At 32.0% G+C, this 27,485-nt stretch overlaps 6 protein-coding genes across 7 annotated transcripts; 3 read left to right on the top strand and 3 right to left on the bottom strand.

The window, feature by feature from the left end:
• Positions 1 to 4,842: 4,842 nt before the first annotated feature.
• On the bottom strand, positions 4,843 to 8,082 carry LOC126833814 (uncharacterized). Its single transcript, XM_050565369.1, has 2 exons — positions 7,724 to 8,082; positions 4,843 to 5,508 (listed from the first exon to the last, which is right to left on the bottom strand). Exons 1-2 carry the CDS (start codon positions 8,080 to 8,082, stop codon positions 5,412 to 5,414), a joined length of 456 nt encoding a protein of 151 aa, XP_050421326.1. The 3' UTR covers positions 4,843 to 5,411.
• Positions 8,083 to 12,399: 4,317 nt separating this feature from the next.
• LOC126833774 (eukaryotic translation initiation factor 2 subunit 1-like) lies at positions 12,400 to 14,253 on the bottom strand. 2 transcript variants are annotated; one of them, XM_050565302.1, is made up of 6 exons: positions 14,113 to 14,253; positions 13,670 to 13,913; positions 13,373 to 13,601; positions 13,022 to 13,254; positions 12,739 to 12,854; positions 12,400 to 12,659 (listed from the first exon to the last, which is right to left on the bottom strand). In XM_050565302.1, exons 2-6 carry the CDS (start codon positions 13,905 to 13,907, stop codon positions 12,495 to 12,497), a joined length of 981 nt encoding a protein of 326 aa, XP_050421259.1. In that variant the 5' UTR covers positions 13,908 to 13,913; positions 14,113 to 14,253; the 3' UTR covers positions 12,400 to 12,494. The 2 variants fall into 2 exon arrangements, with proteins under 2 accessions (XP_050421259.1, XP_050421258.1); XM_050565301.1 differs by having other exon boundaries at positions 14,022 to 14,228.
• Positions 14,254 to 15,464: 1,211 nt separating this feature from the next.
• On the top strand, positions 15,465 to 17,406 carry LOC126833775 (microsomal glutathione S-transferase 1-like). Its single transcript, XM_050565303.1, has 3 exons — positions 15,465 to 15,910; positions 16,918 to 16,997; positions 17,067 to 17,406. Exons 1-3 carry the CDS (start codon positions 15,788 to 15,790, stop codon positions 17,308 to 17,310), a joined length of 447 nt encoding a protein of 148 aa, XP_050421260.1. The 5' UTR covers positions 15,465 to 15,787; the 3' UTR covers positions 17,311 to 17,406.
• Positions 17,407 to 17,731: 325 nt separating this feature from the next.
• Positions 17,732 to 19,778, top strand: LOC126833776 (microsomal glutathione S-transferase 1-like). The gene is made up of 3 exons (XM_050565304.1): positions 17,732 to 18,008; positions 18,919 to 18,998; positions 19,065 to 19,778. Exons 1-3 carry the CDS (start codon positions 17,886 to 17,888, stop codon positions 19,306 to 19,308), a joined length of 447 nt encoding a protein of 148 aa, XP_050421261.1. The 5' UTR covers positions 17,732 to 17,885; the 3' UTR covers positions 19,309 to 19,778.
• Positions 19,665 to 21,401, bottom strand: LOC126833773 (enoyl-[acyl-carrier-protein] reductase, mitochondrial-like). Its single transcript, XM_050565300.1, has 4 exons — positions 21,031 to 21,401; positions 20,691 to 20,924; positions 20,330 to 20,610; positions 19,665 to 20,255 (listed from the first exon to the last, which is right to left on the bottom strand). The coding sequence occupies exons 1-4, from the start codon at positions 21,205 to 21,207 to the stop codon at positions 19,847 to 19,849; spliced, it is 1,101 nt and encodes a 366-aa protein (XP_050421257.1). The 5' UTR covers positions 21,208 to 21,401; the 3' UTR covers positions 19,665 to 19,846.
• A 668-nt stretch (positions 21,402 to 22,069) lies between these two features.
• Positions 22,070 to 25,110, top strand: LOC126833772 (ethanolamine-phosphate cytidylyltransferase-like). The gene is made up of 9 exons (XM_050565299.1): positions 22,070 to 22,275; positions 22,337 to 22,495; positions 22,590 to 22,727; positions 23,299 to 23,411; positions 23,483 to 23,549; positions 23,637 to 23,862; positions 23,943 to 24,143; positions 24,208 to 24,428; positions 24,837 to 25,110. Exons 2-9 carry the CDS (start codon positions 22,443 to 22,445, stop codon positions 24,931 to 24,933), a joined length of 1,116 nt encoding a protein of 371 aa, XP_050421256.1. The 5' UTR covers positions 22,070 to 22,275; positions 22,337 to 22,442; the 3' UTR covers positions 24,934 to 25,110.
• Positions 25,111 to 27,485: the final 2,375 nt, after the last annotated feature.

Raw genomic sequence — 27,485 nt, 5'->3', positions numbered from 1 at the left:
AAATTATTTTAATTTATTTAAACCCAATATAAAAATACAAAATTATCGTAGGTAATTAATATAACTTGTAACATTTTTTTATTTTATTTTTTTACTGTCTTTCTCTTAATTTTCATTAACTTGTATAGACTTGTTTCGTTGCTAGCCTACTATTGCGTAACAAAGGGAATTGGCGTTAATATAGATAAATTTAATCTTTAAAATTTTTTGGCCACTTTATTTATTATTAAATTTTAAGCTTTGAACATTATTACATTTTTATAAATTATAACATAAAAAAAAATGTTAAAACTAACATATTTATTGAAAAACAAATTCGCGAAAAATGACGTACTGCAAAATATATTATTAAATTATTATTATTCTGTGATAGGCGACAATTTAATAATGATTATTTTATTATATATGCAAAAAAAGTATGCAATATGCAAAAACATATTTTATGCAAATTGCAGAATAACCTTTTGGCACAAAAACTAAAAATTAAATATTATATTAATTAAAAAATATTTATCACAAAGAACTTTTCCACAGCAGTGATACTACTAATTTTTTAGTAGTTTGCAGTAAAGAATGCAAAAACAATTATTGTGTGTGGTTTTTAATTCAAACAATTACCATATCAGTTAAACGATGACTCCCAGAAGAATGCTCCTAGAAAGCACTGGGAGTATGATATGAAATAGTAATTACCCACTTAAAGCTTAATAATCATCATTTTTAACCTTAATACATTCATCGTAAGGCCCAAGACCTTTCCACGTTTCTTGTCATAGGCTGAGTTTGAACCCACTGGGTCGCATTGTCACACATGACTTGTTCAATTGTCATTCCTAGATCCTAGAGGCCTATGGTAAGGATCGTTGGAAAGTCTCGTGTCTAATGATTAGTATTAAGCTTAAAACTAAAAATTGCATTCTCAGCTCCTCCCGTTGGACCTAAGGTCATTGGACAAGTCTCTTGGTCACACACGACTAGCTCCCTATCTCGTTGATGGTACTACACAAGCACTTACTGGACGATTACAGGACTACTTAGTCTCTTAAAATAACACAGTCCAACGTCTCGGTCGATGAGCACCCTTAATTTGATTTGTGATGCGAACGATCCTCTTTATAGTGTCTGTGAGCTACTTGTTTTTAGGAAAGGGGATCCAGCGGCTTGGGGACTTCTCGAGTGCTAACGATTAACAGTGAACACAACCGAACCGTATCGACGAGGAGAATAGTTATACTCGAAGAGTTCTCATTCTCACACAGTTGACAGACACTGTTTTGCAGGTCCGTTTGTCCTATAAAAGCCTGCCGAAGTCCTGTTACATATTGTTCAACTAACTATTATTGAAATGTTTTCAGTCAACTCGATCAACGGTCTTAATTAGTTTTTAATACCCATCCAATTTCGGTCCCTTTGTTAATTGTTTAAGACTATACCATACACACTTCGGGCGACTAGAAGCTAAATAGTTATTTGAATTGTCTTAATTGTTCCTTACAGGCACACGTTGCGTCTGTTACGATACTACGTTAATAGATTCACTCGTTATTTGTTTGTTTACATTTTTAAATTAATGCAATCAAAACACGTTAATTTTTATTGTTAAACAGTCTAATGTAGACATTGTTGAAAAGAACAATAGATACATTAACCGGTGGTTTTATGTAACAACAAAACCTTATTAGTGTTTATTTTAAGATTAACGATTTTCTATGGATTTATTTCAACTCAATAATTACCTCTGTTAATGTGACGATGATTTTTGGCTGAATGATTAATTTACTCATTTACTCGGTTACTCAATTTATTTACACGAATACTCGATTTGCGTACTCGGTTACTTTATTTATTTATTCCGTTACTCGATTTAGTAACTCGTTTACTTGATTTATTTACTCGTTTATTCGATTTACATACTAAATTTGCTTACTAGATTTAGTAACTGATTTACTCGATTTACTTTCCACGTTTATTTACTATACTAAGTTACTCGTTTTCTGTATTTATTCACTCGATTTATTTACATTTGCTCAATTTATTATCTCGTTTACTCGATTTGTTAACTCGATTTTTTTATTCGTTCGCTCTATTCGCTGCAGACTAGATTTATTTGTACGGTTACTCAATTAATTTTCTCAATTTATTAACTCCTTTACTCGATTTGTTTACTCGTTAACTTAACTTATTTTTACGGTCCCTCGAATATTATTATCTCGTTTAATCAATTTACTTAATATTTACTCAATTTACTCGTTTACTTGATATATACACAATATTTACTCAATTTACTTTATTTACTTACTATATTGATTAAAAAAAATTTACTCCGGTACTCGATTTATTTACACTGTTACTCGGTTTGTTTACCTGGTTAATTTATATTTTCTTAACTTTAAGTTTACACTTAATAATAGCCTTAAAACATTATAATTGTAAGTTTTCTAACTTTAGCCGAACATTTCATGATTTTTTTTTTTTATACATAAAAAGGGTTAAATAATGAAACGAGGTTAAACGCGATTCGTACGATTTGTTTGTGTGTGTGTGTGTGAATCGATTTGCAATATTTTGCTGACACACGCGTTTTGCTATGAACTGAATTTTCTTTTGGACAGATGGACCCGGGCAATAGCCGAGCGGTGTACAACAATGTATTATATTATAAAAACCGCCTGTACACAATGTCTGTCGTCGGTGTGTTCAAATATCCAGCTGGTGCAAATGTATCCAAAAATAGCTGTTTTGTCACGGTCAGTTCTTGCCCAAAACAATTACAGCGGTCGGTGAAAAAATCAAAAAATCCTTCGCGAACCGTTGGTGAATCGATTTGGCATCAGCACAAGAAGATCATAGAATTCGGCACGCGTGTGTTGGACGTCAGAAATAGATAAAAACCAAAATACTCAATTTCGAGTGCACCGTTAGGTGCCCAACTATAAAACTGTGGGAATGTAAAGCGCAAATTAAGGCCATAATCGCTAAATCCTCACACAAATGGCATAAAATCCATCTATATCTATTCCAATGTACCTTTTTTTATGCCAAGGGGAGGCTTTATGAATATTTAGATATTTTTTTCAACAATAATATGTTTGGCCTAATCGTGAAGTGGATACACAGTCAATTAAACACAAATGATTAATAATGATAATACCTGTCTATAATAGCACCTGTAGAAAACATGAAAACTAAATTATTATATTTAAAACGATAATAATTATAATAATAATAATTGATCACAATGTCGCCATGACACGTATATTAAAACGGTGTTGGTTTAAATCGTCAAGTGTTTCGTTGGACGAAGGCGATTCTGTATTTAAAAGATGTATTTTTTTTTCTCGTTAAATAAAAAAAAGTAGTTTAACCTTAATCCATATTATTATAAATCGTGCATTCGAATCGACCGGTAAAAATGTGATGTACATTTAGTAAAGCATATGCGATAATTATAAAAAAGTAAACTGCACACAAGAGCATTGGACGTTTTAAGAGTAGCAATTAAAATAGTTAAAACGATTTCGAGGTTAACCGTTTAGTTATTATTTATTTGTATATTTTTTTGCTTAACGGTACAACCGAAGAAACGTATAACGTGTATGTCAATAAAAATGTCATATCATACTGGTTTGTTTTTATACAATGTATTTACCTTTCATTCGGTGGTGCACGTCAATCCGGTTTCGGATTTATTTCTACATAATAATATAAACAAAAAAAAAATCACATATTATACCTAGGTATAAACGGCTTATCACGATGATCCGACAGTTGTGCATTTTATTATACATCTTATGATAATATAGGTACTTGAGCACTTTTCTGTCCGGTCATAATATGTAGGTTTTTATTTTTAAACGTTTCAAAATAAATGCCAGCAAATCGAACGGTGTGTCCGGTACACCTAATCTAACGGGGTTTTTCACTGGTGTTTTTTTTTTGTGATGAAAAACCCAAAACTATTGTAATAATAAACCGGTGGGTTTTTTTTTTTTACTTTTTACAGGTTCCCGGGAAAATGAGCTTTTTTTTCTGATTGGTCTTCCATTCTATTTGTTACACTCGAACGGATATCATCGACACTCTCCTATACTGCCAATTATATTCAGGTTAACACGGTTCAATTTGCATACAACACCCGTTAATGCTGGACCACAATACACCTACCTACAGCTATATCCTCCCACGGTAACGACGGCACGGCTCTGTACACTATAGATATTTAATATTTTTTTCGGATGTGTAAGAAAAAACACTTATAAATATATATTAACAATAAAAACATTGTACTTGAAAAAAAGTCAGATTTTTTTGTTTGGTTTTTTTTTTTTGAACCGTTTTGGATGGCATGTTATTTAATGTTGTATATTTTTCTAAACGAGAACGGTTTGTTCGGGACGTACTCAATTTATTATTTATTTTTTAAAGTTTAGAGCTCTAAATTTTACTAAAAAAATTTTTTAAAAAATAGATAATAATTCAAGTACATTGCAAAATAGTTAAATTTAACTAAAATCAGTGTCAAAAAGACAAACGTATAAAATGGCAATAAACCTTTTTTTAAAACGAGTTCATCTCAGTTCAATGAATCACCCTGTATTTATTTACAGGGTGATTTATAACACATACATACCATTCGAGCCAAACGATAATACTGTGTATACCTGATATTATTTTTCAACCGTGAGTCAATTAAGCAGGTTGACTGTTTTCTTTTTGATTGATTCACAGCAATAAAATATGCAACTAAAAGGTACAAAGATCTCAAATGAAAATTTTCAATTTTTCTACCGTTTTTAAATTTAATCATTAAAAAAAAAAACATAATAATAACAAACCAATAGACGTGCGTGTAAAATTATTTATTTTATTAAATAAATAATATTATTATCGTTTTTAAACGTATAAAAAAAATATAAAATTTAAATTCCTACAACAGTCTTTATAATAAATATATAATATATTATATTTATATAATATATTATAATATATAATATCTATATACCGAACATTGACCTTATCCTAATAATTGTCCGTGTTAGAACTTAATTCGTTATAATTAGTGTTATTTTAATTTTAAGGTATTTTATTTTTTTTTTTAATATGTATTTTATTGTTGACTTAGATGTATATAATAAAAATAAAATGTATGAATATTAATTTGTAAGATTAAACGCAAAAAGTACATTCATTTTTTTTTTTATTGAACTGTTTCAATTTGCATTGTGCTGGTTTTAGCGATTTTTTGTTTTTGTTTTATGTGAAATCAATATTGAAATAAAATATATAATCATTGCGTTATGCGCAAAACCCTATTGTTAATATTGTGTTCATTTTTTTTTTTTTTGTTCCCTTTTGGACATTTTTTTAGACACATGTAACTGTATGAAAAAAAAAAAACATTATAATATGTTTTAATGAGTGTTGTTGTTGCTGTCGGGAATTCCGGTTTTCTGTTCGGCTTGGTTGTTCAACAGTGGAACGATGAGACTAGACAATTTGAAACGATTCCTGAAACAATAAAAAAAATAAAAATATATAAAATATATTATACGAGAATAAAATAAAATATTACCGTTTTTTCTTAGTAGGTAATATAATATATATTTTAAATTATCACATCTAGATTTTTATGTAAAAAGAGTAATAATATTTATTATAATCCGGACATCCATGACATTATTTTTTTTGTTTTAATTAATTCAACCAAACACAACTCTGTATGCGTGTGTGTGTTTAAATAATATTATAATTGAAAATTCGTTTTAAATATATATATATATATATATATATATATATATATATATTAGTTAAATACGACCTTATAGGTATGCCGTTTAATTATTCCTTTCGGTTTAGTACGTTCTATATCGTGGTAATACTAGAAAAACCACAATTACCGTACAAGAAAAAACTACTCTTATAATATATATATATATATAAATATAAATATATGTGTACCTGTTATTTTATAATAAGAAAAGTATTATTATTATTGTCAGGGAAAAAGAAAGGCATTCCATTGAGTTGAAGTGAATAAGTCCAATATATATACATATATATATATATATATATATTTATATATTTAATAGAACATTGTATAAGCCAAAATGTACAAAATGTGTCATTATAAGTTTAAAATATAAATTATTTAAATTTTAATTAATTTTGTTGGAATTTAGGTAAACAATATTTTTATTATTGTAATTGTTTGTGGGAAATTTAACGGTGAAGAGTACAATATCTCAAATAATATAGTTGAATAAAATACAAACTATTACTTACTTAATATTCAACCGAGACGTTATAAGTAAGTAAGTAAGTTTAGGTATTATTAAAACAAACGAAAAAAAAAACACATGAAATGTAAAAAAAGAATACTTCATGTTTTGGATTGTATTTTAAATGTTTAAATTATATATTGAAATATAATAATTTATGATTTAAACTTATTACAAAAAAAAAAGCTACAAAGCTTTAAACCCATCCGTTATAGTGTAACACCAAAATTATTGTCCAAACTGTAATTATTGTTTTCAGATAATATTATAACGCGGCCAAACATCCGGTTTGACATATTATATATTTTTATTATATAGATCTAAAAATCCACTTAAAAATTAGACAATTATTTATTTATTTTTTTATTGGACAATTATTGACCATTTAAAAAACAATGTGCAGTTTCTAAGCAACCTTTTTATTATAAATGATTTTCCCATTGATCAATATCGAGTATATATATATATATATATTTATATATATATACATAAACAATATAGACAACAGCTGTTGGCCATTGTATAGTCTTGATAAACGTTGTTTAAATAATATCATCAAGACTAGTATTTTAATCACTACTCGACACAAAGCTGTATAATATGTATTACAAAGATTGTTCAAAATACGGTCACGACCACTTTCTTCACAAGACGCGCTTCGTCTGCCCAACGAAACATCTTAGTTTATGGTCAAAAAATGTAATTCAAATTTTCAATTTTGTGTGTAACTGGTCACGTTTTTTTCTACTGCAGTAGGAAATTAGCTGTCTATCTGCACGCAATTGTTGGTTGAAATATGTAAATAAACATTAATACTCGGCCGAAAAATTAGTATAAATAAATCTGATGACATAATAGAGAAAAACGCAGTAACTTTTTGAAAAAAAATATATACTGTTTCACATACTATACATTTTGTTGCTAAATCAATGTGTTTATATATATGTATTCTAAATACAAGATGTCGTACACAGTTTAAAGTAAAATATACTTTTATAATATTGTAATTGAAACTAACTTGTACGAAGGGAAGGGGAGGGGGTTAGACAAGTATAAATAATAATAGCCGATATTATTTGATTCCAATATTTCATTGAAAGAATTGTATTGATATTTTTTCTCATTAATATGTTTGTTGTAAAATTAATGTTATTGACACATATAAATGATCATATTATATTATATTAAATTACAGTATCATATCATATTACATTATATTATATATGTTATATCATATTATATTATATGAAATTATATTATCATCTCATATTATATTATATCATATCACATTATAATATTATACTGTATATAATATTATTATTTTATTTTCGTCACAAGAAACAAATTCGTTTTAAGTAGAGTAGAAGAGTTGTACGCTAAGACGGTAAAAAGAAATTGTATATGTCTGGAGAAAACTGTGCGGTTGTTATTTTGTTTATACTGACTTTTTGGCGGCTTGCCGGATTCGGTTGTTGCACTTGAAACCGTTGCAGTCGACCGTGGACGGCTTGTTCTCGGACGCGGCGCCAAACTGATCCGACAGCAACCCGGCGCCGGCCATGGAAATGATCCCGAATAGGCCGTCGGCCGGTGCCACCACGACCTTGAGGTCGCTGAGGCTGATCCGCACGTTCTCGGTGCCGTTTTGCCGTTGGTCGTACACGACCTCGTCGGCCCCGGCGGCCGCGGCGGTGGCGGCCGCGGTCGTCGCGGCGTCCGCCGTGGACGTCTGCGGGGCCGCCTCGACGACGGCGACGGCAGCGGCGGCCAGGGCGATCAGCAGCATTACGACGTACGTGCACATGTCACAGGTTTTGGCAAAAAAAATAAACGAAAAACGAGCCCTGCAACGACGGCGGATAGCAAAGTTTCTCTGGCGTGGGCCACGGACAGGAGGATGTGACTGGGCAAGGACGAAACACTGTCTGGACGGCCGGACCGCGGTGGCGACGCGGCCGCCGGTCACTTCTTCGGACTCCTACTTCGCGTAAACCGGTCATCGGCCCGCAGAAACCGTTCGTGGGTCATTGACGCGTCACGCACCGGCCGACCGTTATTTATCATTTATCATCGATCATGGACCATCGATCGCCGTACAGGTACTACGTATCATTATATTGACTTCTTGTTGTATAAATATAGAATTTGTCATTTTCGTTGTTCGCTGCCAAACCCACGCGTAAACACTAAACACGTTTATCACAACGTGTATATGACGCAGGTACAAGCCGGATATGCCGCATAATATACCGGGTGATCCATTCGCAAAGTTTTTAGGTTTTTGTTAAATATAAATCGAGGAAATAAACCGAATTGGCGAGTAAACTAATAAACAAAGCTAGTAAATCAGTAAACAAATTGAGTAAACGAGCAAACAAACCTATTAAATGAGTAAATAAATCTAGTTGATAAACCAAATAAACGAGTGAAAAAATCGAGGGAATTAGTAAACAAATTGAACAAACAAATCGAGTAAATGAGTAAATAAATCGAGTTGATAAACCAAAAATAAACGAGTAAACAATTTGAGATAAAAATCGATGAAATAAGTAAATAAATCGAGTTGATAAACGAGTGAGATTTATAAACAAGCGAGCAAACAAATCTATTAAGTTAATGAATCAAATACATGAATGAATAAACCGAGTAAACGAGTGAGTAAATTGAGTAAACAAATCTAGGAAACGATTTAATAAATCTTTGTACGTTTTCTCGGCTCGGCTCTCCAGCGTTAAAACATTATACTTTATACGATATTAATTACTGAATACTATAATTGATTGATATTTACTTTTTCTCAATTAATATTTTCTTCTAATATCCGCTTCTTCTTCTCCAGAGCACTACCGATTTTTTTAATTCCAAACGGGAACGAACAAATAGGTGTAATTGATATATATTTTCAAAACAAGAAGAATTTGCCGGAATTGGACGACAACCAGTTTTTGGATAACTACACGTTTAAACTTACTAAAGCTTAAAGTCCGGAAAGGGGGAGGGAGAGAGGGAGGAAGGGAGGGTGAAAGAAGTATATTTTTTTCTACGAGCAAGCATTACTCAACCACGCTTTACTCGTTTACTCGAATTATAAACTCGGTTTATTCGATACGTTTACTCGATTTGTTTAATAATTTACTCAGATAAGTTTACTCGTTTACTTATTTATTTACTTTTTACTCGTTTACCGGATTTACTTAAAATTTCGTACAAAAACATAAACCAAATTTTTTTTTTCTAAAAAGAATGACGTTACAAAATTTCAATTTTAATTGTTTTCAAAATCAAATAAATGTCCTTTTTTTGCTGATTTTTAAGCCAATCCGTTTTTAAAACGTTATAAAAATATTTAATTTTATAAACGGGAAATTCTGCAGAAAATATAATTTAAATGCGAAATAGCTTCGTTGAAAATTATTCAAACGCAGAAAACAGGCTGTACATTCCACAAAACTGGTATTTTTTTCCAACAACTTTGAATGCTTCTTTTTTTTTGTGTATTTTTAGCATAGCTGCAATTTGTCATTTGCGATAAATAAAGCCCCTTAAAAGTAGTATACTATATTGTAATGAAAGTTGTATTTTCACATTTTCACACGAACAAATAAAATAAAAGAATAGTCGCTTTCTAGACACTATATTATTATTATCATTATTATATGTAGGCAAGTGTGTTGTTTGCAATAACACAAAGAAAAAACACTGACCGTTGTAAACCGACAACAGCGTCTAGACGGCAAATTAGTATTGTAAATCAATTTTAGACAACATTGACAAAATTGAATTTAAAAAAAAAAAACAAATTCTATACAGGTAGGTACAAAAGAAAGGAATAGAGTTATTATGGAGCGTTTGAAATTAAACCGTTCCAACGTTCTGGTGCTAATGGAATTTTTACTGTTGGGTTCTAAAAAGACAGCGAGAACATTTTAACTGTATTGTATCTGCGCCAGGCTTTATTTGAAGAAGAAAAAAATACAACAAGACAGTAATATTGTGCAGTTGAATAATGATAATAATAAAAATGGAACAATTTTAATCAATATACTTACTAATATATTTATTTAGTAGCATATACACAGCGGGTGTCATGTAAAGTCCTACCGAGCTTCAAACGAGACGTTCAGGGTGCTCGTATCTCGTCAGAAAATGGTCTTACGAAAAAAATAATTTCAGATTTGAAATCAGGAGAAAAAATCTTGTTGAATCGATATGTAACATGGTTTTTTTTATATCTGGCCACACATACGTCCACGGGTGGCACCGAGTGGCCGGCATGTGACTAAAAACCGACAAATGCGACACATAATTCAATATAAAATAATACTAATAACACCGCTGAATTGAAAGTGAAATTCTAACCCAATATGATGTGTCACATGTCATAAGTTGGTTTTGGTCATACGCCGGCCACTCGGTGGCCACCCTGTGGACGCATGTGTGGCCAGATATCAAAAAATCGTCTAACATATCAATTCAACAAGATTTTTTCTCCCGCTTTCAAATCTGAAATTATTTTTTTCTCAAGACCGTTTTCTAACGAGGTACGAGTTCTATTTTAAATTCAAAAAAAAAAACGAATACCGTTTATTGTACAAACGTGTCAAATATATTATGCTACAATGTATAAGTTTGCTGATTTGTCTGATCTAGTCTTTATGAATCAAATTACCTATTCTGTGTAATTTTTTTTTTTTATCCATTTTAAGGTTTATGCTCGAATCATGACCCGGTTGTGAATGCACATGTTATACACACAACGAATGTGACAAGCGACACACAAGGACAAGAATAGGTTATGTCTCAAACGTGATCATCATGTCTTGGCTCTGCAATTCGGTGTCTTAGATACACACGGAGAAGCACAATTAAATTCTTTGACAAAGTAGGCACACAACATATAATGTAAGTATGTTTTCAACAATGAATTATCATTACATTCACCACTTGGACTGGAATTCAATTCCTTATAATATTTCTGATGCCACCCACAATGCTGGCAGTAATTTTGTCTCCATTATATTTTTTTCTTATTAACATTATCATCAATTGTATCTAGTGTCAATCTCCAAAAAAAAAAAAAACCTTTCAATAAACAGTATATCATTATAATCATACTGTTCTAGCATAATTATTATTTAAACGTTATATTTACTTACTTTTTGTTACATTTATTTATATTATGGTAATATTTTTTTTTAAAGAAAATCATGTTTGAAAAAAAAATGTTTTGTTGAAAACTGCAATTTAAGAAATATTTGTGGGTTATTCGAATAATGCACAGCTCTGTGCTTGATATATTATATAGTTTTTAATATTATATTAATTTAACACTGAAAACAATATTATATAGAAAAACTAACAAATTGCCATTATTTCTCAACAATATCGAGTGCCATTCGTTAAACGGATCAACCCTTAAACAATATACAAAACAATTAATTATTTAATTAATACCGCAATGGTGTAAAACACAAAGCCAAAGGGTAGTATTGCAGATATTAGGGTAGATACACAAATGGGGTTGAAAAAAGCCGGCACAGGTTTGCAGGAATAATTATTATAAATGAAAATGATACAATAAACTTTTAAAAAAAAAAAACCACTCCTACCGTTATTGGTCATTGCGTAGTTAGGTATTGGTCGTAGATTAAATTTGAATAACGCTAAATCAATTAAAAATAATTAACACTTAAATAGGGCAAGTACACAGATGTGGAGCTTGATGAGAAAATAATTAATTAATTTTAGCTACGTTTACTAAAAAGCTTAGATTTTGACGAAGAAACGACCACACTTTAAAACAGCCATTCATTTTGGAAATTGAAAACTTCTTAAGAATTACTTTTTCTTTAAAACTCATTAAAAGTTCATACGTCCCAAAATGTTCAAATGTCAATACTTGGAAAATCTTTTAAGTGGAAGAGTATTAAATGTGGATATATTTTATTATAACAAGCGAACAACAAAGTAGTACCGAAATGCCGTTTGATATTGTTATAATATCTCGATATTATAAATAAATGGTAATATCAAGATAAAATATAATAATGACAGGATTGTTTGCAGAATGTTACGCTCAAAGTTCAAGCGAAAACAACGGTTTAAAAAAAAAATATGTAACTGCGGTAAAATCCTAAATTTAATGGATTTTGAAAAAAAAAATATGTTTCAACCAATTTGTTATAGAAAAAACATATGAAAATTCTAAAATTGATTTTATTCTTCTTCTTCTTCGGCTTCCTCGCCGTCATCGATATTTCCGTTCTGCATACCTTCTTCGTCTTCTTCGTCGTCGTCGCCGCCGACCTCGGCATTTTCCAATTCGGCTTTCTCCATTTGTCGTACCAAATCGGCTTCGTCGCTGGCCGTGACCACTTTGGGCTAAAACAAAATACGTACAACAATAATGAAAAACAAAAATGTCTATAGGTTTAAGGCATCGCATTTGGCAAACACATACCGGCATTTGAATCTTAAAAACGCCGCCGAGATTTTGAATTGTCTTGTCGATTTCTTCGATGGCCGTTTGCAAAGCTTTTAAACCGTCGGTTTTTTCAGGAGTCGCAGTCGTCATTACTAAACAGACAAATACACAATTTTTAGGTCAACAGAAGCAAAAGCGTAAATTTTCTAATCTTCCCTCTGAAATTTTAAACTCGTCCGATAATGCCCCGAAATGTTATCCGACTCAATAGTGGAAAGGTTTTCGGTAAAATGATCAATTAACATAAATAAACGCGTACCGTACAACGGAGGAGCGATCAAATTGATTTTAATCGGAAGTTCTTCGGTCGAGCACGCTAGACCGGCTTTCAGTGCAGTTTTCACGGCATCTATTCCTTCGTATCCGTAACACGCAACCTCGATGTCGGCTCTAATTTTCACGGCCTGCGAAGTCAACTTGCGTTTGATATTGTTCAACAATACGTTCTGCGTGTTTTCGTCCAAACCACATTCCGCCAATATCGATGGGTCTCTATGGTAATAATTATAAAAAATATGTAAATTAAAAAAAGTACCAAACAAATTTCGAATCGTCTAAAAATAGGTATCTGTTGAAATTGTTTTCAATACCAAACAATACAAAAACATACTGTACTGCTTGTTTGAAAAAATCGTAAGCCGACGACTTCTTTTTGGTTCTTTCTTCGTAAAACCAAGCCGTTTTGTGGTAGAGCTCTTCGAATTGAGCGTCAGACTCGAAATTTAACAGTTCGGCGACGTGACGTAAAATAGAATTGACGGCTTTGGCTTTGGCAAACCTTTCTGTACATTTTTCAATGTCTTCCGGCGACACTCTTCTTTTACTCAAGTCGATATAACCTGAATTGTAGGTAAAACAATGTGTAAGTGTATGTTTTTTCCGAACGAGTTACCAAATAGAGCGTTACCTTTTTCTTTGTCTACACGAATGACGACAACAGGTTCGGTCTTGCCGATACGGATGAGTTTGTTAATGGATCGAATACGCCGCCTGGACAATTCCGAGAGCAATATCATGCCTTCGATGTTGTTGTATTCTAACAGATGTACGTAAGCGCCCATTTCTTCGATGCTACGTACGTTGACCATGACGACATCGTCGATTTCGGGGTAACGTTCCGCGTAGAAACGACACGACAACGGCATCTTTACCTGAAGAAACAAACCGTAGGTAAAAAACACAAATAACAAGAAACGGTCAAGATTATTAGCGGTATAATAAAAAAATATCAATAATAGTAGGTGTGTACTATATTTTACTTTTTATCAATAGAAAAACGTTGAATGCAAACGAAATATAATATAATTATTATTATTGTTACTCTATTCTAAAGTAGATAAGTTATTTTACCGAATAAAAGTCGATTCGATTGTATAATTAACAACTAATTAAGATCTACAATTTTTGTACATTTTTATTTAAAAAAAAAAAAAAATGTTTTAACAATACTACACGGGTTCTGACGCAATCAAAGGAAAATCGTCGCCTACTAAAAACATAACCTCACTTTTCAAAAGTGGTCGCATAAAAATCGGTCACGTGATACAACCGCAAAATAAAATGAAAATCAGAACGGACACTGATAACAAATCACTAAGGACCAGATATTATATTCGTTGAAGAACTCCACAAACATGGCGGATAGATTTTTTATTTACATTTCGAAGTGTCCACGCTGATTTCATAATATTAACTGTGATAGAAGTATCGTTTTGTAATAATTTTAAGTGTAACTTTTAAATTATATATCCCACGAATATAGGTAGGTATTTAAATACTAGGGAACTTGTTATTAATTATTATTGTTACCTACTAAGTACAAACTCTAGAATAACATTAAAAAAATAGTAATAAAATTTATAATTAAGACCAATGGATTCCTATTTGATAGTATTTAACTCTTGTTTGAATGAACAATATATTATGGATACGGTTGACGAAAAACACATTCAGTTATTCAAAGAAAAAAGGTGCAGTGATTAAAGTCTATAAAAAAAAAAGTTATAAAACTATACTGTTAATAATTTTATAACACAAAATAAACTATGTAAATCTAGATTAGAAAATATAACAAAAGTGCGGATTCGTTGCTTATAACGAAGAAAGTATAAAAATATATAAATTCCAAGGTTATGGCACCGACATATTACCTAATTAATAACTCGTTTAAAATTAAAATTATATTAAGTAAATTATACAAGTAATTGTAATTGATTAAAATATAAAGCTAGACAACTAACGGTAAAACCTTACTATTTTTATATATTATATATTATATAAATCGACAAATTTTTGTCTATCATAAAATTGCTGACACTTTCAACAATAATTAATAATATTATTATATTTTAGAACAGAAATTAGAAAGTAAATTATTTTTCTACTCTCGATCCGGTCACAATAACAATATGTTGTAGCGGTTATTATTGAATTTCACTATTTTCAGATTGGTAATTAATATTTTATTAACGATTGACAATTTGATGAACCTCTGAAAATCGTTTAAGTGTTTATCCGTTATCACATAATAATGATAATATAAATAATAATATTATGACGTCCTTCGCACGACACCGTTGCCAACGTTACCAATTCGCGCTCCACGTTGCCAACTTAAAAACCGGTAATTCTAGATAATACTGTTGTAGCCGGTAAAAACAACATAACAATTGTGTTCACTGTTTAGTGTTGTTTGACTAGTATCGCATTAACATATATAGTAATAATATTATTCCTAACGAATATTCATACATTTTTATTATCCGTGTTATTTAATATTTACACGGTATAATACTTATTATCTAATATATATATATATATATATATATATATATATATTTGTTATTGTCGCTGTTAATTACAATTTGAATATAACCCAATATTCCAGTCTGCAGTCACAACTCGTTGCATTAGCCTGTTGTGTTGTGTACCGTTCGTTGCTGTTCGATTTACCATATTATAGTTTTAACTTTGGCCATTTTTTCATTTTGTTTCCGTTATTTAAAACAAACGACAAACATTAAACATGTTCGCGTCCTTCAAAGTCGACGAACAATTGTTCAAAACGTATGTGTTCTATTCTGCCATTTTGGTGTTGAAAGTTTTGGCCATGGCATTGCTGACGGCTAGACATCGGTTTGCCAAGAAGGTAAATTATATAAAACCCAATATTAATTACTCTTATTCTTGTTGACTGTTTACAACAAGGTCAAAAAAGGTTTTCATTCAACCGAGAAAGTTTGTATCGGGTATAATGCCGGGTCGCATAAAAAATTTAACGGTTCAATTAATACGAATGGATCGACGATCACGGGGCACTACATTTTGCTTGAGTATCCACTAAACATGTTATATCAATTCATTAAACTTTTCACAAACGTTTTTGCCATCCGCCACAAGTATCTCATAGCTTACTGTTAATATCCAGGTACATTATTATTTAGGAAATAAATAATTGTCATAACAATATAAATATTAGTTAATTTACAAATTGATTTCATAGTACTACCCACAAAATTATGTACTTACTTTCAAACACGAGTTGAAAGCATTACCAAAAACGGGTGAACAAGGGAAAAACTAAATTGATTTTGTAAAATAATATTCCATTCTGGTTTCAAGGTTAAAAGCATATAATATATGAAAATATTTCAACATTTTTTTATATTAGAAATCTCAATCTGTTCAATAAATTTAATTTTACGTTATTTAAATTGTGTTATATTAACTCCAACAAATTTTGCACTATTATTATATAGATATATATACACTTTACCGTCCATCCAGAGTTATTTTTGTGTAGATTATTACGGAATAACGACTCTTTTAGATCAAAAGTTATAGTTACTCGTACTTTGAGTCATACTATTAATAATTTTACTGTAAAAAAAAAAATTAAGGAAATTAATACAAAGAAGCCTAATTATGTAACAATTAACAATACTAATATGGACCCTGATCCGAGATAACTTTTGGCTACAATCATTATAAAATGTCAAAATATGATTTAAAATACTGTTGGAACCGTTTAAATTGTGGTGGTTTTAAGGAAATACAAAGTATTGGCGGGTTTACGATATTCTCACCATTTCAAGTTAAATAAAATATATGTTTAATTTTTAATTTGTAACGTTTGGTTGTGTTCACTTGTTGTAGATATTTATGAATCCCGAAGACAGACTGGACAGAACGTCCAAAGTAAAATTTGACGATCCCGATATCGAAAGAGTGCGAAGGTAAAGTAGATTGTTGATTGAGTTGGTTTTTGACTTGAAATTGAAAATTTTTTAATTTTTTTTTTCCAGGGCACATCTTAACGATTTGGAAAATATTCCATTTTTTATCATAGCCTGTTTCGGATACATATTGACCAATCCGAACGTGTTTTTGGCAACAAATTTAATCCGCCTGTTTGTCGGTGCCAGAATTTTACATACGATTGTTTATGCGGTAGTCGTTTTGCCGCAACCTTCCAGGGCTGTAGCGTGGTTCGCCGGTTACGGGACGACTATTTACATGGCCGTTCAGACCATTTTAAGTTTTTTGTAATAATAATATAGTTGGTACTATGGGTAGTGATAAGTAGGTGTATACATTTTTACTAAATATTGTCTTATCGATTAAAATATTATTTGTTCAGTTTAATTTAATTTTGTTTTGTAATAATGGTTTTTATTTTAGTTTTAAGGGGAAAATATTGTAACAAATTACACCCATTGAGAGTTTGTAAAAAAAAAAAAAAAAATACACTTACATATTATGTATCATTTTTTTTTTTTATAGTAAGATTTATATTAATAAGAATTTTAGTATCGCATTAAAATATAGTGTAATTATTCCCAACGAATATTCATGTATTTTATTACCCGTGTTATTTAATATTCACACGGTATAACAATATACCTTATTTTATAATATATATATATATATATATATTTGTTGCCTACTATGTTTGGATATTTACAAATTGAATATAACCCATTGTTCCAGTCTGCAGTCACAGCTCGTTGCATTAGCTTGTAGTGGTTGTGTACGTCGCTGTTCGATTTAGCGTATTATAGTTTTAACTTTAGCTGTTTTTCGTTTTTATTTCTGTTATTTAAAACTAACGACAAACATCAAACATGTTTGCGTCCATCAAAGTCGACGAACAATTGTTCAAAACGTATGTGTTCTATTCTGCCATTTTGGTGTTGAAAGTTTTGGCCATGGCGATGCTGACGGCTAGACATCGGATTGCCAAGAAGGTAAATTTGATAAAACCCAATATTAATTTAATACTCTTATTCTTGTTGTTGACTGTTTACACTTTAATCGAAAACCTTTTTGAATTCTACCGAGTAAGTTTGTATCGGGTTTAATGCCGGGTAGCATAAAAAAATTTAACGGTTCAATTAATACGAATGGATCGACGATCACGGGGCACTACATTTTGCTTGAGTATCCACTAAACATGTTATATCAATTCATTAAACTTTTCACAAACGTTTTTGCCATCCGCTACAAGTATCTCATAGCTTACTGTTATAATATCTAGGTACATTATTATTTAGGAAATAAATAATTGTCATAATAATATAAATATTAGTTAATTTACAAATTGATTTCATAGTACTACCCACAAAATTATGTACTTACTTTCAAACACGAATTGAAAGCATTACCAAAAACGGTTGAACAAGGAAAAAACCTAATTGATTTTTCGTTTTGAGTAAAAATTTAGTAAAATATTCCATTCCTGTTTTCAAGGTCAAAAGTATATTTTAAATAATTGTGCTATTTAATTCCAACAAAGTTGTTTGCACTGTCTATTATTATATAGGTGTAAAATTCACTTATTGCCCATGTTGAGGTATTTTAATTATAACTCCTTTGGATCAAAAATGATATCTACTCGACCGTTGAGTCATATATTACTAATAATTTTTTTATGAAAAGAAAATTAAGGAAATTAATGTGTTTATTTTTTTTTTTATAAAGACACCTTATTAATATGTAACAATTAAAAAACATTAATATAGACCTATTGATCCGATATAACGTTAGGCTACAATATTATGAGAAAATGACAAAATATGCTTAAGATTGCATTTCAAGTTAAATAAAATATATTTTTAATTTTAATTTGTAACGTTAGGTTGTGTTCACTTGTTGTAGATATTTATGAATCCCGAAGACAGACTGGACAGAACGTCCAAAGTAAAATTTGACGATCCCGACATCGAAAGAGTGCGAAGGTAAAGTGGATTGATTGAGTTGGTTTTTGACTTGAAATTGGTAATTTTTCAATTTTTTTTTTCCAGGGCACATCTCAACGATTTGGAAAATATTCCATTTTTTATCGTAGCCTGTTTCGGATACATGTTGACCAATCCGAATGTGGTTTTGGCAACAAATTTAATCCGCCTGTTTGTCGGTGCCAGAATTTTACATACGATTGTTTATGCCGTAGTCGTTTTACCGCAACCTTCCAGGGGAATAGCGTGGTTCGCTGGGTACGGGACGACTATTTACATGGCCGTTCAGACCATTTTAAGTTTTTTGTAATAATAATATAGTTGGTATTATGGGTAGTAATAATAGTAGGTACACGGTTTTTACTTAATGTAGTCTTATCGACTGAAATATTATTTGTTCAGTATAATTTAATTTTTTTTCTTCTAATAATGGTTTTTATTTAAATTTTAAGGGGGAAATATTGTAACAAATGACACCCGTTGAGAGTTTGTAAAAAAAAAATTTTTAAAAATACACTTGCATGCTATAGATGGTTTTTTTTTTTGGAGATGTTTTTAGCGAGGTGATGGTCTTGTAACGTTGAACGTGACGAATGTCTGAAAAAAGTAACATTACACTTTTACCAACTAAAAATAATTTTGTATCCAAAGACAGACGGCATCTGATACGATAATAAGCAATGTCATTATATGAAACAGGGTAATTTCATTCAAATAACATTGTATTTTTTATAAACATAATATACACCAAAAAACAGTATCGTAATATCAGTATAGTAATAAATAATCTTATATGTATGTATGTAATTTTTTTCCAATACAACAACGAAACGAGTAATATTTTTCCATTACAACTGTTGCAAATCCAAAAAGAATTTAACGCCGGCGTACCCTTTTGTCGACATGGTGTTCTGCAACACTTCTTTGAACGATTCCAATGGCAACGTCTTGTTAGCAGGAGCGACCAACTCGCCGTCCTTCATCATTTTCGATAGTTCGTCGTACATTTGCTGTCTCTGTACGGTGCCCGCATTTTGTTTGTGCCATCTAGTCATCCAAAACCCTCGGAGTTGTACGTCTTTGAAGATGAACGACGCCGTCGGTACGATCACGGGTTCTCGTGACATACCACCGTACGTTACCATGACGCCGCCGTTGTCCAGAGTACGTAACACTTCGGTGGAACTCTTTCCGCCGATATTGTTGAGCGCCAATCGTGGTTTTGGCAAAGCTCCGCTTTTAAAAATATCCGTCGTCCTGTACAAAAATATAATTTGTAAATGATTTCAAATGGCAAATAAAGTAAAATATTTAATGTTTTATAGTCACACCTCAGTTCTTCGTCGGTCAGTACGTAAGTAGCCCCTAGAGACGTGAGACGATTCTTCAAGTTCCCCAAGTCTGGTTCGGGTCTTTTACGGATTACGTTTACGCTCTTATATCCGTAATGTCGCGCTAACTGCACGACGTTTTGACCGCACGCGCTGTTGGCTCCGTTTTGTATGATCACGTCGTTTTTGTTCAAGTTAACGAAATCGTGTAACATGCGATACGCAGTGCACGGGTTCGACGAAATCCCGCTGATGGCGTGTATGTCGATGTCTTTGTCCACCTGAAACGACGTTGTCCATTACACCGATTGAGCAATAATATATTGCCTTCCAAGACTCAACGGTGTAACAAAAAACTGACTTTGACGAGTTCGGAAGAACGAAATACGGCCGCCGTCCGCCAAGTACCGATGACGCCTTCGGGTATTACTCGATCCCCGGGCACGAGATGTTTTACGTGCGAGCCCACGGAAATCACTTCTCCGACGCCTTCGTATCCGGGACTGCTGGGCAGCGTCGGTTTCACGGGGTACACGCCTTGGATGGTGTTGATGTCGGCGGGATTGACCGGCGCCACTATCATTTTCACGATCACCTGAGAGGCAGTATAACACAAACAAACAAACGAGTAGGTAGTAAACAACAACGAAACAACACATTAGCGACCAGTACGGTATGAATAATCAACCGGTCGGACGTACTTGATCGTCTCCTGCCGTGTCCGGAACGGTGTCTTCGACGAGTTTGGCCACTTTGATCGGATCACCGAATTCTTCGAATACAATTTTGCGACACTGCACGTTGCGCGACGGTCCGGCAACGCTATTCGGTATGTTCGACGGTTTTGCAAGCACCGACCATAAACGTTGACGGTACATGATTGAACAAAATATAATATATTATTATTATTATTTTTTTGTTTAATCTAATCTACCAATAGGTTAATATATTATAATATTACAAAACAATAACAAATTAAAAAAAGAAACAATTGACATAAAAAACGATTATAATATTATATATTTTTGTTTAATTTATATTCGGTATTTCACGGACACATTTATTTTGTCGTTATCTGATGTTTTTTTTTTTAATGATAATGTTTATCATAAATATTGATAGTAGTGATAGTACAGTTATCCCTCTATGATAAGGCAAATAACGCGAATGTTATCAACAAATTGCAAACATTTTACACATTGTGCATCGAGTAGAAAAATCTTTCCACTCATATTAGTACATTACGGTAAAAAGAAAATATTTTTTATTTTTATTTATAATATATAAATAAATATTGTTTAATTTAAAATTACCACTGGAATATTAAGAATACCACATTTAATCAACATCCCATTTTTTACTCAACCCAGATGAAATTACCACCATTTGGGGTAATTACCACACAATCGGCAAGACTGATCATAATAATATTATTATAACGATTACATTGATGTTCCAAATTATCCCTCAAACCCCGTCATGTGTTTTTTTTTTTTTATATTATTATCAAAATGCCGGTCGGATCGATAACAGCTTTAGCCATAGTGAGACGTGCACGTTAGGGAAACCTACGCGGACATCGAGACAAGTGTCCGCCGCCATTTTGTTTTATGATTTTCCATGGACATATACCTATAACTATGCCGGCGACTCGTATACGAGTGTCCCTTCCGGTCGAATCTGTGCTCGCTTGGAAGTTTTAGTGGCTGATAAGTGATCCGATTCGATACGACGTCTCCAATTAATATTATGTTATGTTATATGTACAATAATACAGCAATAATAATTAATATATTCATCCTTCGTCGTGCCGTGACGTTTCCTTTTGTGATTTGTGTACATTGTTGATTACTATTTGTTAATTATATTCTTATCGACTCGCACTTTGGATTTGTTTGATAAGTTTCTGAAGTATAATATTTCACATTGTTGGAGCAATTTATTGAGTATATAATAAAAAGGCCTGGTCTGTCCATGTCGACGGTAATAAACGCGCATATTTTACAGTCGTCTCGCACAATCGTGAACTGCACCGAACGACACGTCGACAAAGCACTGGTTTTGCGATAGAAAAGTATACTTGGAATAAAATATAAAAACCGAAAAAAAAAAAATGAGCGATCGAGTCGACGACAAGAAGCCCATACGAGTGTGGTGTGACGGATGGTAAGTTTGGTAACTTGGATAACTGTTTACATTTTTTTTTTTTTGTAGTTTTAATGGTTTTTTTTTTGTTTTTTTTGCCCCCCCTCCTCCCAAGTTTCGACATGGTCCATTTCGGCCACGCCAACTCGTTGCGGCAGGCCAAAGCTCTGGGTCAATATTTGGTCGTCGGCATACACACGGACGAGGAAATAACCAGACACAAAGGTCCGCCCGTTTTCACGCAACAAGAAAGGCAAGTAGACCATCGGTGCGATCGTGCCGACGCACATTCCGCCGCCTTGTTTTGTACACTATTGACTACAGTTATTGATTAATCGTGTCACAACGTAATCGAGCCAAACGGGACGTGTCAAATTTTTTAATAATCGAGTTTGATCGAACAACAAATATACATTGATAGATGTCAACAAACAAAAAAACTATTATACTGCTAAGTAAATTTAAATATTTTTCACTATTGTTTTTTCGATAAGATGATAAGATAAAAAAAATTATATTTTTTAATTAATTTATACAATTTTACGATCGATTTGGATTTTGATTTTTCTATAAGCTTTCTCTACCGTAAAAGTTTTTGACCTCGAATAATTTTAATTAGATTAAAGTTGATAGTAACGGTGTCGTAATTATATCGGTCAAGGTTTAGTTTGTTTTAGGATTATAATATCTCAATAATAGTTGGACTTTTAATAAGAAAAACGTGTATTTGAGTTATCAAATAGAATTTGATTCGATTGACTAGGGAAAAAGCCAAGCGTAATATTGAAAAAAACAAATTTCCTAATTCAGATTTCCCATTTAAGGTACAAAATGGTTAGAGCGATTAAATGGGTCGACGAAGTGGTGGAAGATGCGCCTTACGTCACCAATTTAGAAACTCTGGATCGGTACAACTGCGATTTTTGCGTTCACGGAGGTAAAGTATTTGGACAATGTGGGTTTTTTTCTATACACATCAATATTGTAATAATAGTATTTTTTATTTAGACGATATTACGGTCACCGCCGACGGAGTCGATACTTATCATTTAGTTAAAAAAGCTAATCGATACAAGTATGTGTGTGTTTTTTTTAAATATTAAATTTCGGCTAACTTACAAGATTACGTATTGTTTTTTTTTCCTCCAACGATGAAACTAAGGGAAGTGAAACGAACTGAAGGAATTTCAACGACGGACGTAGTGGGTCGTATGTTGTTGATGACTCGGCAACACTTTTACCGAGGCGATAAAGAATACATAGTCGAAAAAGAACGTTCATCAGTGATGGGCCAAGATTGTCTGGCCAAAAGTCCGTGGACTGGATGTTCGCAATTTTTACCGACCACAAAGAAAATCATACAATTCAGCGAAGGCACGGAACCTAAGGTATTGTTAAATTTAAAATACAATTATTGCCCCCACTGCCAATTGATTGTAAAACTATACTTAACCACCGACCGTTGTAGCCTACCGATAAGGTAGTTTACGTTGCCGGAGCTTTCGACATATTCCACGTCGGCCATTTGGACTTTTTGGAAAAAGCCAGTAAGTTCGGAGACTTCTTGATTGTCGGTCTCCACACCGACCCTGTGATAAACCGGTACAAAGGTTCCAATTATCCAATTATGAATTTGCACGAACGAGTGTTGAGCGTTCTGGCGTGCAAAGTACGTACACTGCTGTGTGTTTATAACTTGTCATCGTCTCTAATATAATTTACACACGTTTCAGTATGTATCCGAAGTGGTAATCGGAGCGCCGTACAGTGTGACGACCGATTTGATGAATCATTTCCAAGTGGACGTCGTTTGCCACGGCAAGACGTCTTTTCAGTTGGACATTAACGGCCAAGACCCGTATGCCGTGCCCAAAGCCATGAACAAATTTGTCATCGTTGATTCTGCAAACGACATGACTACGGAAAAAATCGTCGAGCGCATAATCAACAACAGGTGATTTTTACGTTTAATATATTATACCAAGTGGTGACCATGACCCGAATTTATAGCTAATAAGCAATTGAATTATAATACTGCAACTCAACAGTGTGTACCTTACTGGTACCTAATTAGGTCTTCAAAGATAGTGTTATCTATTGTGTATATCGGTCGACAGTTTGCGCATGCCCGTCCGTTCAATATTATATTAGTCAATCTAGAAAATTTGTGATTCTTTTCGAGACTAATTTCATTAATAATAAAGCCTACAATCACTATAATATGCTTATACATTGCTAGCCGTAACAGCTCCTACATACCCGTGACCTCCCCGACCCCGCTGCGTTGGCTTTTTTATTTTATCTCCACGGATAACTTTGCAATAAGCATATTTATATTTATATTCTCATTGTTGCGTTGCAGACTTGAATTCGAAGCGAGAAACCAAAAGAAAGAAGCCAAAGAAATTGAAATTATCAAGCAGTTAGAAAAGGAAAAACAGAACTTGCGGTCGTGCTAGCCGATTGTTTCTTTCTCGACGAACAATGTACTTTCCTTAAACAATAATATACTCTGTATGTGTGTATATTGTTACTATTTCTTACGTTTTCATGTTACCCATTTTATTATATTTTTTTTCTCCCAACTCAAATAATTGTTGTATGATTTTTATTTTATTATATTATTTATTATTGGATGTTTTAATTATAAATTTTTTTTGTTTTTTTGGGGGGGATTAAAATTGCTTACATTTGTATTCTAGTGAAAATTTACTTTTAAATTTATACCCACAATATGATTTATAATGTTTTTTGTTTTATAAAATATGCAACTGTGACGGATAAATTATATTGTGCGGTTATACTCGATGTGATAATATATATATATATATATATATATATATGTATTTTATATAATATTACCATTGTGTGTGTGTGTGTGACAAAACAGTTTGCGAAAAAAATAATAGAAATATAACCATTTACCAAATAGTATCCCACCCCCCCCTCTTCTACTCCCAAAGATTTGTAGCACGATATCATCGGATGTCTTGGAACTCGTAACGAACACAGTCAAAATTTAATATTATATCCGTTGTACGTCTTTAATTTATAGCAATAATTTTACAATATTATTACAAAAATTTTATGTCAAGTATTTTTCATTTTAAAGCCGATACTCGTTTGGATATATCTTATTCATATTATAATTATTTTTTTAAAATATTATCGTGTTCTTTAAATAATTGTAATCTTAAAAATAAATCGTATTACTTTTTTTCTACGTCTTTTTCAAATATTGTAAATAGTTTTTTTTTTTTTTTTTATTGAACTAGTAAAGACATTTATGGGTTAAATGTTACTATTGTCCCCTCCCTCCCCAATAATTAATTGACTATAATATTTTACGTATTGTGCTATTCGGCTTTTTCATTTTATTTAATACGTCATTTGTATTTTCCATATAGTAATGACAATAATATTCTATATTTTTACCAAATCACCATTTTGTAACGATCCATTTATATATATTTTTTGAAATGTTAAGAAACAAAAAAAAAATGTTTTCTACTAATTTATAAAACGGAATATAATTTCCATACTTTTTAAGCTGTTTGAACGTAAATATTTTGTTATATATTTTACTGTCCAACAAAACATACCAAATAATTTTTTATTTTTATAATTAAGTTTTCAGTGAATTTTTAATGTCATGAGTAAAGTAAATTTAATTGTTATTATTATTATTTTTTTTTTTTACACTAATTAATACAATCTGTAAACGTTATCTTACAACAGGTAGAATAGAGAAAAGATAAAGATTAGCTTGTGTGGACAAAACCGCCCATCGATGAGATACTCCACGAGAAGTAATTACTAAAACTTAATAGAGCCAACGTTGCCGTACATGGTAATTATTTTATTGAAACAGTTAAATGCTTTTTTAAAGTTTCAAATATTTGTCAGTTTCTTGTTAGTAAATTTGCAATTTTTCCACTATTAAAAACCAATTTTTTTTTTCACATAAAAAATTGCAAAACATCAAAAATTTGTTTGTTTGTTTTTTTTCACCTAATCTATTAAAGTTACTAACTCGGTATGTCGTTACAGAATGGAAATCGGACCGTCCTAAGTAGTGGAAATATTGTCTGGCTTTTAGCTCTGAAACAGACCTCGTGCAATCCCCTTAAGGCAAGGTCATACCCAAAATAGTGCTTTTGTATTTCCAACGGTACGGAGTCTACAATGCACTCGCAGGTATGTATATATAAATTATAAATAACAGTTTGAAAGATGAGAACTTTGACTGTGTTTCGTTGGAATTGGATTTTAAAAAAATATGCCCATTCTTTGTGCCATATATTATTGTTCCTGCTCCAAACCAACGGCTATCGAAAATAATTGGTTTCCAACAAAATGTAGAAAAAGTCAAGTTACAATTTAAGATTTAGGCGAAAAATTGCCTATACACTAACTCCTCGATAAAAATACAGACAGTAACAATATGTCCCCTTAATGTTTATTTGCTTATGGTGATTTCCGTAAGGTGTCTTTTGGAGAACAAAAAAAAAAGGATAAACAGGTTTAACATTTTCTTTTAATCCCCACATGCTGCAGTCCAGGACAGGACTTGGGCTTCTGGCCAATGTTAAATTATCGTTTTAAAAAAACCGAAGACCTATAAAGTGTGATCATCGTATCCTTTCCTGTATTTAATGTCGACCATGTTAATTTGTACGGGGCATGTGGATTTTTTTATTTTTATTTTTGTCTTTTAGTCACCACATCCGGTGTGCGATTACCCTTAACAAGACGACACATGACGTCATCGCTTCTCGTTTCATGTTTTTTTATTTTTTTACCCCCTGTAATATCAACCTATACAGTTTGCAGTTTGCTGTACATTACACCGGCTGTACCTTCTTGGCGAGCCATATGCAAACACTGTCTGACTGACGCTGCCATATGGAAGGTCGTCCATTGTAAAAGTGGTGTAACTGCAAGTTTTTTCAAAAAATATACATATACTTGCTATCATATTTTTTGCTAATTTAATTATCATAAAATTGAA

Source organism: Adelges cooleyi, unplaced genomic scaffold (genome assembly GCF_023614345.1).
Source record: "Adelges cooleyi isolate 19-005CV unplaced genomic scaffold, UGA_ACOO_1.1 ACOO_flye_CR_arks_rails_tigmint_CR_PRNA_2, whole genome shotgun sequence".
Lineage (NCBI taxonomy): Eukaryota > Metazoa > Arthropoda > Insecta > Hemiptera > Adelgidae > Adelges > Adelges cooleyi.
This window is presented reverse-complemented; position numbering and strand designations above follow the sequence as displayed.